Raw genomic sequence first — 13,349 nt, 5'->3', positions numbered from 1 at the left:
CACTTCTAGCTTGGAGAGAGATGACACAGAGATGGCAGATGAAGGGTCAGTCTGTGCTGCTGTCAGGAAGCTAATTAACCTTTCTGAGCCCCAGCTTCCTCTTTTATAAAAGCAGGATAATAGCTATCCTGCATGGGCAATATATTGACTTATTTTGCTTGCCTATTCCAAGATAAGAATTTTATTTGAAGTCAGAGGAAGACGAGTTCATGGGAAGCAACAATATACAGGAAAAAATAGCCAGTAACTTTTTTAAATACATGGAAAATATTGAATGAAATTCAGGAGGGGAAAACAACAAATTTGGCAATTTTATTACCTTGTTAAACTTAATGTAAATTTAAAAACATCTTACATAACAGAAGATCATGGGTTTATATGTAATCGTCCTTTTTCTTCTTTATAAATTTGATCTTTTATGTTTGTGGATAATTGTTAAATTTATGATAAAAAGGTAAAAATAAGAGAAAACCTATGTGCCTTGCTAGCTTTAAATGCTTGTCATAAGAAACAAAATAGATAGATAATGTAAAGCACAAACCTCGTTGTTACTTCAGTAGATTCGTAAACAAGATGGAGGGCAGCAACCTCACCGCGGTGACTGAGTTCATCCTCCTGGGCCTCTCCACCCGGCCTGAGCTCCAGGTGCCCCTCTTCCTGCTCTTCCTCATGGTCTACCTGATGATCTTGCTGGGGAACCTGCTCATTGTGTTGTTGATAATAGTGAACACATTCCTCCATACTCCCATGTATTTCTTCCTCACCAATCTGTCCATAATTGAAGTCTGTTACACAACCTGTGTGTTCCCACAGATGTTTGCACACTTCTTTGCAGAAAGAAAGTCCATCTCCTACTCCTGCTGTGTCACACAGGTCTATTCATTCCTGTCCTTTGGTATTGCAGAGTGCTATATCCTCTCAGTGATGGCCTATGACCGCTATGTTGCTATTCGTGACCCCTTGAGGTACTCAGCCACAATGAATAAGAATGTATGTTTGAGGCTGGTGACAGGGTCGTGGATGGGTGGCTTTGTGGCATCCCTGGTGGCTACAGTTGAAACATTCAAGCTCTCATTCTGCAGGGATAATCTTATCAATCATTTCTTGTGTGAAATGCCTGCCCTGTTCCGCATCTCCTGTACAGATACATCCCAGGCAGAGCTTGTCTCACAAATCATTTGTATCTTTACCCTTTTGTCCCCTGTCATATTTATCACTTTCTCCTATATCCACATCATCAACATTGTCCTCCGAATTCGCTCTGCCCAGGGGCGCAGAAAAGCCTTCTCCACTTGTTCTTCTCACCTTCTGGTTGTCATCTTGTTCTTTGTGACTGTAATGTCTCTGTACATGAGACCCAAGTCCCTGTACTCCCCAGATGACAAGATCATTACTGTGTTTTATGTCGCCTTCACACCTACCTTGAATCCCCTCATCTACAGCCTGAGGAATAAGGAGGTGAAAATAGCACTAAGAAAACTCCTAATTAAAACAAGAGACACATGAAACCATGTCCCACATCCTAAATCATCTGTCAGAACAATGTGCTGTCATGTGTATAATGCCACCCCAAGGCTCCCACCTCCACTTTGTGCCTCTTTCTAAGGAATTGAAGACCAAGTCAACATCATTTTTATTACTTGTGAAGGATGTGCCAATCTGTTGCCCTATGGCTTTACTCAAAATATCTGTGATTTTTACTTGTATTGTGTGCAGATTGAGATGCCTTTCCATATTCACCATTCCCAACTTCCTCATACACATCTGGTTCAGTCTTATCTTATTGGTTTCCCCATTTCATTCTTCCATAGCTTTCCACTGTGCCCCCTTAATCCCTTGCTATTTTATAAACTCCTCTTTATATTTGAACTTGTATCCTCCCTCCAGAAATGAGTTGCATGGATTTGGTGATTATTGATATGTCTACATGTTTGCCTTCAGTAGAATGTAGGTTCTTTAAAAGAAAGTACTATTTTATTTTATCTTTCTCCATCTAGCTCATCTCTGCCTAGCTCATAATAGAAACTTAATAAATCCAGTACTTTTTGAATTGAATTGATGTCTCAGGGATCTCTCCTAGTGATAACTCTAACTGCCTGTCAAAATTGAGCCTTGCAAACATAATTAGCTTGAATCTAAACAAGTAGCATATATAGATTTCAAACACAAGTCCCCTTATTTCAAATCCAGTACTGTTTTCTCTAAACCATGCTAGTATTTCAAAGATAAAAGATAATTCCCATATATTGTTAGATCTGAAGTGGATTCTCTTTGTAAGGATATTCCTCAGGGCTTGGTCCTGGGTCCTCTTCTCTTCTTTCTCTATACTCTTACCCTTAATTACTAGTATCCTATTCCCCAGAAATGACTTTGCATCAGTTAATCAAGTAATTCTCCTATGTGCCAGACACTTATGTGAATAGTCAGTCATGGGGCAGGGGCTGGTTCAGGCATTTTCCTCCTTAGCCAAGAGAACAAGGCACCTTTGGCTGTAATCTTTTATGAACAGGTAGAGTGGGTGTTGACCTAATTGTTATCCAAGAAATGACAGTCAACTATTGCACTGATGACATCATCATGTTTGGGCCAGTGAGGAAACTCTATTTAAGGCTTTGGAGAACTTTCTAGCTGTTGTCATTGATGATGGCTGGGCCACTAAACCTGATAAGGTTCAGGGGCCTATTCACTAGGTCAAACACTTACAGAGGGGGTAGCACTGGGAATCCCCACCAAGGTGAGAGAAAAGCTACTTATAATAAATTTCCTACTACTACAAACCAGGTCACCAGTCTTTTTTTGGCTTCTAGAGACACTGCTACCCTCCTCCTTCCCACCACCCTACCCTGAACCCCAGGCATCATCCTGTAGTCCCTCTATGTGGAAGCTAATGGCAAGATTTGCAGTTTCAGTGAGACCCCAAATAACAAGATGACTTAGGAGCCTCCAAAAGTACGTTTGGGATGTTCTGTCCCTGGAATCTCTACTCTAGGTACTCCAAGATTACAAATTCTTAACAGCACTAATGATGACACCTGGAAATTTTCACAGACAGACAAAAGTGGCAACTGAAGGCAAATTATATTTTCCACAAGCATCTTGGGTGGATCCATGTCCAATTGCATTCCTCTTAAGAAGTAGCTCCAAGCCTTTTACCTGGCTCTGATAGAGGCAAAGCCCCATGGACAGGAGCATTCCAATCATTCTCCATCTGGCAATTCTTATCTTATATTGAGTGTTCAAAAAGTCCCACAAGGTCAGTCACCCTTGGGAAACCTCCATCATCAAATGGAAATGGTATATCCAGCATCATGTGAAGTCTGGTTTGAGAGTGATCAATTAGCTATATGAAAATGTTCATAGCTGGGGCGGCCAGGTGGCTCAGCGAGTAGGAGCACTGGCTCCAGTGTTGGGATGACCTGGATCAAATCCGGGCTCAGATACTTAGCACCACACCCAGAAATAACTGGCCGTGTAACCTTGAGCGTTACTTAACCCCAATTGCTTTAAAAAAAAAAAAGAAAATGTTGATAGCTGACTCACATCAGAGTCCTCCATTGCTCCTGAGGACCCACTTTCAAAATACCTTGTAAGGTGGGGACCTAACCTAACAGACATCCCTGAGGGAACAGAGATATGATTTATTTATTGTACCCTTTCAATAAAAAGTGGTGCCTTCCAGTGGCGCTCCCTAAACATGTATGCATTTAATGACCAGGTAAAGGTGGCTCATGGTAAGGGGTGGGTCATTGTGCTTCTGTAATATGAATCATATTAACCCTTTACCTTCCCAGTGAGGTTAAAATTCATCCTGATTGCTATTGTCATGTAGCAGTTTCAACACAGGGATAGAGAATAAAAGAGAGAATTTTTGTAGGTTTAACCAAGGGATGCCAAAAACTGTTGAGATGGGGTCTCTAGCCATGTTGTGCCCAAACCCAAATCACACACCACCTGTTTTGGAGCCCACCATTAAGCCCCTTTATATATTTGTCTTTGTCTTTATCCTATACCCTGTAATAGCTTGAAACAGCTTAAGGCATAGTCCTGGGTATTGCCCAAGGCGTATCCCCCTAACCCTCTTCATCCTGAATTAACATTCCTGCTGATCAAGCAGGGTCCCCACACCCTTTACCCAGAACATGACCCTAGCCTGTCCTCATTACCCAACATCTCTCCACCCTGTACCCTCCACCCTGTTCTGGGAGGGACCCTCTTGTTCCAGGAAAATTTGTACCCTTGTACCCTTGTGCCATATTCCCAAAAATAGCCCTGAGCTATAGATCTAACCAATGGGAATTCTTGGTTTCTGTACATCATTGCTTATGCTAGCTCCTCTCCCCAATTGTGGTTTTAGCCTTTATAAGCACTGTTTGTACCCCCATTCAGGGCTTCCTGATTTGAGTTTATACTCTAGGCAGTTGCCTGCCTGATCAATACATCCACCCTAAATTTACCTTGAATCCAGGTTCAGCTCTCTTTTATTCTCTGCATAACACCCACCCAAAAACTTTGTGATTTCATGATGTATTGTGGTGGAACCATCTCAAAGAATTCAGAGTCACACCACCTCTAATCCAAGTATAGGCATTTATTGAGATTGATGCCTCTCAAGAAGCAGGCTAAATTCCAAGAGGAACCAGCAACTTTAGAGAAAGCAAGATGGATTTTATAGGGTAAAGATGTAATTACATAACAGAAACTTACATATAATAGAGGAATATCATTAATATTAAAAAGGCAGGAGGAATTTGTTAAGGTATTAGGTAATGGAGGAGGGGTTTGTTAGGTGAGTAGGTAATGGAGGAGGGCTCCCATCTATGGTTCTGTGGTTAAACATTCTGGTCATTCTGCCCTCCAACTGGCTAGCTATTGTGGTCCTGTCTTGGGCTAGATTGATGATGTGATTGGGATTGAATACAAGAACATACCTGTTTCTGTGGGGATGGGTCTAGGGGCAGTGACCAGGTAGAGGCAGTAGCTGGGTTCCCATCATATGGACACACCTGCTGTTTCTGGTGGAACAAAGAGTTCAGGGACACACCTGTTGTTCTAGTGAGCAGTGAGGCATATAAAAAGAAGTTAGAACATGGTGGGGGGGTGCTAGGTAGATGCTGTGGGCCTGCTGTTCAGTAGGGCCAGGCCTATAATGAAGTTTGAATATTAGGGCTGGGGACAGCTTTATTAGGATTCCATCAGTCACATATACTGGCTATGAAGTCACTACCTTGTGGCTTATCTTGATCCCAAATTAATGATAAAAACCCTTGACTCTGTAGTTTTTGCCTCCCAATCAGCACTCCTAACTACATTTCTAATGATAATGGTACCTTGTTCGCTTCAATAGTTAATCAAAGAAGGACACAGGAGCAATCTATTCACTAGACTTCCCATATACCCCATAACCCTCAAGCTAGAGGCATAATGGAAAGATGGAATGGTCACCAGAATTCTGAAACCTCATAACCAGATTCTCTCTCATCAGTTAGTTGGACCACTTGTCTCATTCACTCTGTTTAGGGGGATTCCTCAATACCTCAAAAAGGGCAGTTCCCCCTGCTCAGATTTCTGTGGTACCTACTATTAGGTACCATATTAGGATTCTATGCTGAGAAAGACTGTAAGAATTATACATGAGCCAGAACAATTTTGAGAAATCCTGAATACAACACTATTTTTTTCTATCTAGACCAAGATCTGAGAGTGGTTGAATGCTTTTTGCTAGTTAAGCCTACATCAACATGGAATTCAGACACAAATGTAATGCCCTTCTTTCTCGTGGCTATTGTTGATGGTCACATTAAACAATTGGGCATCCAATTGTTCTCACTCTCTCAAGTCAGATTCCATCTTCCCCAACATTAAGAGTGTTCAACCAGGGAGCCCCAAAGGATAATGTACCTTGTGGCCCAATGTAATGGCAAGCAAAGTAGTACTTAGCACTTTGTTCAGCCATATAATTATTTAACACCTTGTTTCAGTTCAAGTTTCCTTTGAGCTTTGCCCAGGATTATATCAACCCTTTGTTAAGAAAAAGAACTTGTGAAACTCACAGTGGGAGACTTGCCAAAGACAGGAACAGGAAGGATGTAAGAAGTGGATGGAACAGGGAGGAGCTAAACACCATATATAAGGAGAAGCCTAAGCTGGGAAAGAGCAGAACTAAGAAGGAAACACTTGTGATGGTGAGTTGAGAAGAAAACATGTGGTATCCCAGAACTCTGTCTGTTCTGTATGTGTTGATTTGTGTTTGTAATACTTTGTACAGAAGCCCTAGGACTTACTGGAAGTCCTGAAAGAGGATTTTCTTGTTGTCTACTTACAGAAGTCCTAGAGGAGGGTTTTAGAGGTCCTGAAATTATACTGACAATTTGTGTTGAGTTTTCAGACTTTTTGTGGGTCTGTGTTAGTTTCACAGGCATAAAGTCAATTGATGATGGTGCTGGAAATGTGAATGAATGTTGTTTTGACTCTGTTAAGCTTTGTCTTCCCAGAAAGAGAAGGACTTGTGGTGGACTGGACATTGTGAGCTTCCATATGGAATGGGAACTGGATGAGGAACTGGACGAGGAACTGGATAAGGAGCTGGATGAGGAGTTGAAAGCTGCCTGCTTTTGAATCCAGGTCACAGTTGTGTAAATTCAGGCTCATGGATCATGGAAGAGGAACCATGGAATCTGAGAGTCAGTCTTGAGTCAAGATGAAAAGATCTCTCCTTGGGTACTTAGTGCTGACTGAGAAGATAATGCTTTACTGTGGCTTAGGGGTGGGAGAAATTTGTATTTTGTCCATACCTTGTAACTCTTAAGGATGATTGAGTTAAGGATGATTGGAAACTAATCTCCAATCAAGAAGAAAGAAGACTTTTTGACTGAGAGATTAAGAAAATGTGACCTAAGGATGGAGAACTTTGACCTTTTTCTTTTTAGTTTACTATTCTCTTTCTTCCTTTTTTAAAAATTTAATTATTTGCTTTTAATCTACAACATTCAGTTCTATAATCCCTTGAGTCACAAACCCCCCCCCTTCCCCACGCCCCACCTTGGTGACATGCAATCAAATACAGGCTCTACAAATACCTTCATATTAAACATTAGTCAGGTTGTAAAGAAGGATTATAACCAATGGGATGAAAAATGAGAAAGAGGAAACAAAATGAAACAAGAAAAAGAGAGAGAGCAAGTAGTTTGCTTCAATCTGCTTTCAGACTCTGTAGTTCTTTCTGTAGATGTGGATATTTCTTTCCATCAGGAGTCTTTTGGAGTCATCTTCTAAATTTGTGTTGCTGAGAAGAGCCCAGTCTGTCAAAGTTAGTCATCACACATACATTGTATCGGTAATTGTGTATAAATTTGTCCTGGTTCTGCTCTTTTCACTAAAAAATCAGCATATACATATATGTATATATATATATATATATATATATATATATATATAATGTCTCTCCAGGTTATTAGGAAGTCCATCTGCTCCTCATTTCTTATAAGACAATAGTATTCCATTACATTCACATACTACAACTTGTTTAGCCATTCCCCAATTGATGGGCATCCCCTTGATTTCCAATTCTTTGCCACCACAAAAAGAGCTGCTATAAATATTTTTGGACATATAGGTCTTTCTCCACTTCTGTGATCTCTTTAGGATACAGAATAAAATTGGTATTTCTTGGTCAAAGAGTATGCACTTTGGGCATAGTTACAAATTGTTCTCCAAAACAATTGAATCAGTTCACAACTCCACCAATAATCCATTTGTGTTCCAATTTTTCTCCATCCTCTCCAGGATTTATCATTTTCCTATTTTGTCATCTTAGTCAATCTGAGCAGTGAGATGTGGTACCTCAGAGTTGTTTTGATTTGCATTTCTCTAATCAGAAGTGATTTAGAGCATTTTTTCATATGCTTATAGAAATCTTTAATTTATTCCTCTGAAAACCACCTGTTCATATCCTTTGGCCATTTATCAATTGGGGAATGACTTATATTCTTATAGATTTGAATCAATTCTCTGTATATTTTAGAAATGAGGCCTTTATCAGAGACACTGGTTGTAAAAATTCTTTCCCAATTTTCCACTTCCCTCCTAATCTTGTTTACATTGGCTTTATTTTACAGAAACTTTTCAATATAATGTAATCAAAATAATCTATTTTGCATTTCCTAATGCTCACTAACTCTTGTTTGGTCATAAATTGGTCCCTTCTCCATAAATCTGACAGGTAAAACTATTCTTTGCTCTCCCAGATTGTTTACAGTATCAGCCTTTATAACTAGATTGTGCACCCATTTAGACTTGATTTTGGCATACAGTGTTAGATAATGGTCTATGCCCAGTTTTTGCCATACCATATTCCAGTTTTCCCAGCAGTTTTTGTCAAATACTGAGTTCTTCTCCCCAAAACTGGGGCCTTTGGGTTTATTAAACAGCAGATTACTGTAGTCATTCACTGTTGAGTCTCATGTACCCAATCTATTCCATTTATCCACTACTTTATTCTTCAGCCAATACCAAGTAATTTTGATGACTGTTGCTTTATAATACAGACTAAAATCTGGCATAGCTAGGCCACCTTCCTTGCATTTTTTTCCATTAATTCCCTTGAGATTCTCATCCTTTTGTTCTTCATAATAAATTTTATTACTATTTTTTCTAGCTCTATAAAATAACTTTTTGTTAGATTGATTGGTATGGGACTAAATATGTAATTTAATTTAGGTAAAATTATTGTTTTTATTATATTAGCTTGACCCAGCCATGAGCAACTGTTTTTCCAATTAGTTAGATCTGTCTTTACTTTTTGTAATTGTGTGTGAAAAACATTTTGTAATTGTGTTCATATAGGTCATGGGTTTATTTTGGCAGGTAGATTCTAAAATATGTTATAATGTGTACAGTAACTTTAAATGAGATTTTTCTTTCTTTTGCTTTTGGATTTCATTAGTAATCTATAGGAATCCTGAGGATTTATGTGGGTTTATTTTATATCCTGCAACTTTGCCAAATTTATTTATTATCTCAAGTAAGTTTTTTACTTGATTCTGTAGGATTTTCTAAGTATATCATTATATGATCTGCAAAGAGTGATAATTTAGTCTCTTCTTTGCCTAATCTGATTCCTTCAATTTCTTTTTCTACTTTTATTGCTACTGCTAACATTTTTAGTACCAGATTGAATAAAAGGGGTGATAGTGGACATCCTTGTTTCACCCCTGATCTTATTGGAAATTATTCTGGCTTATCCTCATTACATACAATGCTTGCTGAAGTTTTTAGATAGAAGTTACTTATTATTTTAAGGAAGACACCATTTATTCCTATACCTTCTAGTGTTTTAATAGAAATGGTATTTTGTCAAAAGCTTTCTCTGCATCTATTGATATCATTATGTGGTTTCTGCTAGTTTTGTTGTTTATATGCTATATTATACTGAGAGTTTTTCTAATATTGAATAGTCACTCTTGCATTCCTGGAATAAATCCTACAGGAACAAAATATATTATTCCCATGATAAGTTGCTGTAGTCTTTTTGCTAATATTTTATTGAAAAATTTTGCACCTCTGTTCATGAGGGAAATTGGTCTATAATTTTCTTTCTTCATTTTGTGTCTTCCTGATTTAGGTATCAGTACCATATTTGTGTCATAAAAAGGGTTTGAAAGGACTCCTTCTTTGCCAGTTTTCCCAAATAGTTTGTAAAGTATTGGAATCAATTGTTTTTTAAATGTTTGATAGAATTTGTGAGTAAATCCATCTGACCCTACAGATTTTTTCCTTGTAAGTTCATTGATAGCTTGTTCAATTTCTTTTTCTGAGATTGGGTTATTTAAGTAATTTAATTCCTCCAGGGCAACTTATATTTTTGCAAATATTCATCCATCTCACTAAGATTGTAAAATTTATGTGCATACAATTGGACAAAATAATTCCTAATCATTATTTTAATTTTCTCTTCATTGGAGGTAGATTCACCGTTTTCATTTTTGATACTTGTAATTTGGTTTTATTCTTTTTTATCATATTGACTAAGGGTCTATCAATTTTACTGTTTTTTTTTTAATAAATTCAGCTCTTAGTTTTACTTATTAATTCAATAGTTTTCTTAATTTCAGTTTTATTAATCTCTCCTTTGGTTTTCATTATTTCTAATTACTATTTAATTGGGTATTTTCAATTTGTTCTTTTTCAGTTGCATGCCCAATTTATTGACTTCCATTTTCTCTATTTTATTCATGTATGCATTCAGGGATATAAAACATCCCCTATGAACTGCTTTTGCTGTTGTCTCATTATTGTCATTCTCTTGAATAAAGTTACTGATTGTTTCTATAATTTCTTGTTTGGCCCACTCATTCTTTAGGATTAAATTGTTTAGTTTCCAATTAGTTTTTAGTCTATCTTTCCATGGCCCTTTATTGCCTATGAATTTTAATAGTGATCTGAGAATGAGGCATTTAATATTTCTGCCTTTCTATACTGAATTGTGAGGATTTTATGCCCTAGTACATGGTCCATTTTTGTGTATGTGTCATGCACCTCTGAGAAGAAGGTATATTCCTTTTTGTCCCCATTCAGTTCTCTCCAGAGATCTATCATATCTAACCTCTCTAGAATTCTCTTCACCTCCTTAACTTCTTTCTTGTTTATTTTGAGGTTAGAGAGGGGGAGATTGAGGTCCCCCATTAGTATAGTTTTTCTATCTATTTCTTTTTTTAAAAAAGCAATCTGGGTTAAGTAACTTGCTCAAGGTTACACAGCCAGTTATTTCTGGGTGTGGTGCTAAGTATCTGAGCCCAGATTTGATCCCCAGGTCATCCCAATACTGGAGCCGGTGCTCTTACTCACTGAGCCACCTGGCTGCCCCTTGCTGTCTATTTCTTCCTCTATTTCCCTTAACTTCTCCTCTAAGAATTTGGATGCTATACTGCTTAGTGCATATATGTTAAGTAATGATATTGCTTCTTTTTCGATGGTAGCTTTTGGCAGGATATAGTTTCCTTTTTTATATCTTTTAATTAGAATTATTTTTGCTTTTGCTTTATCTGAGATAAGGATTGCTACCCCTGCTTTTTTTAACTTTAGCTGAAGCACAATATAGTCTACTCCAGACTTTTACCTTTACCCTGTGCATATCCCCTTGTTTCAAATGTGTTTCTTGTAGACAGCATATTGTAGGATTGTGGTTTTTAATCAATTCTGCTATTCATTTTATGGGAGAGTTCATTCCATTCACATTCACAGTTATGATTACTATCTGTGTGTTTCCCTCCATTCTATTCCCTCCCTGCTTATGTTTTTTATTTTCTTTTTCCCTTCCCCTCCTTAAGAGTTTTCCTTTTGACCACTGCCTCCCTCAGTATTCCCTCCCTGTTTCCCCCTTTTATCTACCCTTTCCCTTTACTACTATTTCCTTCCCTTCTTACCACCCCCTTTTTACTCCCCCCTTTCCCCTTCTACTGCCTGTAAGGCACAATGGATTTTTATACTTAATGGATTATGTTATTCCCTCCTTTAACCCAAACCAACAAGAGTAAAATTCATACAGTGCTCTTCTCCCTCCCTCCTTTCCCTCTCTTATAATTAGTTTTGTGTCTTTTTATGTTAGGATTCTAAACTTAACTGATTATGTTGATCCCTCTTTAAACCAGAACCAATGAGAATAAAGTTCATATGATGTTCATCTCCCTCCCTCCTTCCCTTATACTGTAGTATATTTTTATGCCTCTTTGTGTGACATAGTTTACCTTTTACTGTCTCATCCTTTCGTTTACTCCCATTACAATATCTCTGTATCCATTAAAAGTATTTTTTAATCATCAGATTAGTTCATTTATACCCATGCCCTCCATCTATGTACATCCCTGATAATTATATAAATTTCAATATTGACTGGTATCCACTTTTCATATAGGGATATAAACAGTTTGCTCTTATTGAATCCCAAGTTATGTGCATGTGTGCATGTCTATGCGTATGTGTGTCAGTGTGTTTTTTCCTTGTTTACCTTTTTATGTCTTTCTTGAGTCTTGTAATTGGAGATCAAATTTTCCATTGAGCTCTGGTTTTTCATCAGGAAAGTCTAGAAGTTCCTTATTTCATTAAATGACCATCTCCTTGCCTGAAAGATTATGCTCAGTTTTGTTGGGTAGTTGATCCTTGATTGCAGTCCTTGCTCATTTTCCTTATGAAATATCAAATTCCAATCCCTCTGATATTTTAATGTAGAAGCTGCTAGGACCTGTGTAATCCTGACTGTAGTTCCACAATATTTGAATTGTTTCTTTTTGGCTGCTTGCAGTATTTCCTCCTTGACCTTTTAACTCTGGAATCTGGCTACAATATATCTTGGAGTTTTCAATTTGGGATATCTTTCAGGAGGAGTCTGGTGAATTCTTTTGATAACTATTTTACCCTCTGATTGTAGGGCTTCAGGACAGTTTTCTTTGACAATCTCCTGGAGGATGATGTCCATGATGTTTTTTTTTTCATCATGGATTTCTGGTAGACCAATAATTCTTAGGTTATCTCTCCTGGCTCTGTTCTACAGGTTAGTTGTTTTTCCTATGAGATATTTTACATTTTCTTCCAATTTTTCAATCTTTTTTGTTTTGTTTGATTGATTCTTCATGTGTTATAGAGTCATTAGCTTTGATCTGACCTTTTCCTATTTTTAGTGAATTGTTTTCCTCAGTTAGTTTTTGAAACTCTTTTTCCATATGTTCAGATTTCAGTTTTAGGGAGGTATTTTCTCCAGTTAGATTTTGAACCTCCCATCCCAATTCACAAATTTTACTTTTTAAAGATTTGTTTTCTTTGGTGAGACTTTTATCCATTTTGGGAATTGTAATTTTAAGAGAATTGGTGGGTTGTCTAGGTGGCACAGTGAATAGATCACCAGCCCTGGAGTCAGGAGGACCTGAGTTCAAATCCGGCCTCAGACACAACATAAATTAGCCATGTGACCTCAGGCAGGTTACTTAGCCCCAATTGCCCTCCAAAAAATTTTAAAAACACCCCCCAAATTAGGAGAGAATTGGTTAATTTATCTCCTACCTCTCTAATTTGGCTTTTACCATCTTTCCTGAGCTCTTACAAGATGCTTTTTAGTCTTGAGGCCAGTTCATGTTTCCTTCTGTGGTCTCAGGAGTGAATATAATGTCAATGGTGTCCTCTGAATGTGGTTGTTCTTTCTCACTATATTAAGATTGAATGGTTTTTGTTTTTTTTTACTTTCCAGCTTCCTTCTTGCCCATTGTGATTGCTTATTTCCTGACTTTTAAAGTGGATTTCTGCTTCTAGTATACAGAGGGCTCTGATCCTCACTTCTCAAACTGGGAACTAGGGGCCTGGTT

At 37.8% G+C, this 13,349-nt stretch overlaps 1 protein-coding gene across 1 annotated transcript; it reads left to right on the top strand.

Annotated features, from left to right (window-relative positions):
• Nucleotides 1-573: 573 nt before the first annotated feature.
• Nucleotides 574-1,506, top strand: LOC138159553 (olfactory receptor 5AR1-like). Its single transcript, XM_069085904.1, has one exon. The coding sequence runs from the start codon at nucleotides 574-576 to the stop codon at nucleotides 1,504-1,506; it is 933 nt and encodes a 310-aa protein (XP_068942005.1).
• Nucleotides 1,507-13,349: the final 11,843 nt, after the last annotated feature.

The sequence above is a fragment of the Petaurus breviceps genome, unplaced genomic scaffold (genome assembly GCF_028583685.1).
Source record: "Petaurus breviceps papuanus isolate PSGF00001 unplaced genomic scaffold, PetGlider_PUasm1.0 176, whole genome shotgun sequence".
Taxonomy (NCBI): domain Eukaryota; kingdom Metazoa; phylum Chordata; class Mammalia; order Diprotodontia; family Petauridae; genus Petaurus; species Petaurus breviceps.
This window is presented reverse-complemented; position numbering and strand designations above follow the sequence as displayed.

Bases quoted from the DNA above. Each gene is read 5' to 3' on its own strand.
- LOC138159553 (XM_069085904.1), top strand. From the start codon at position 574: ATGGAGGGCAGCAACCTCACCGCGGTGACTGAGTTCATCCTCCTGGGC.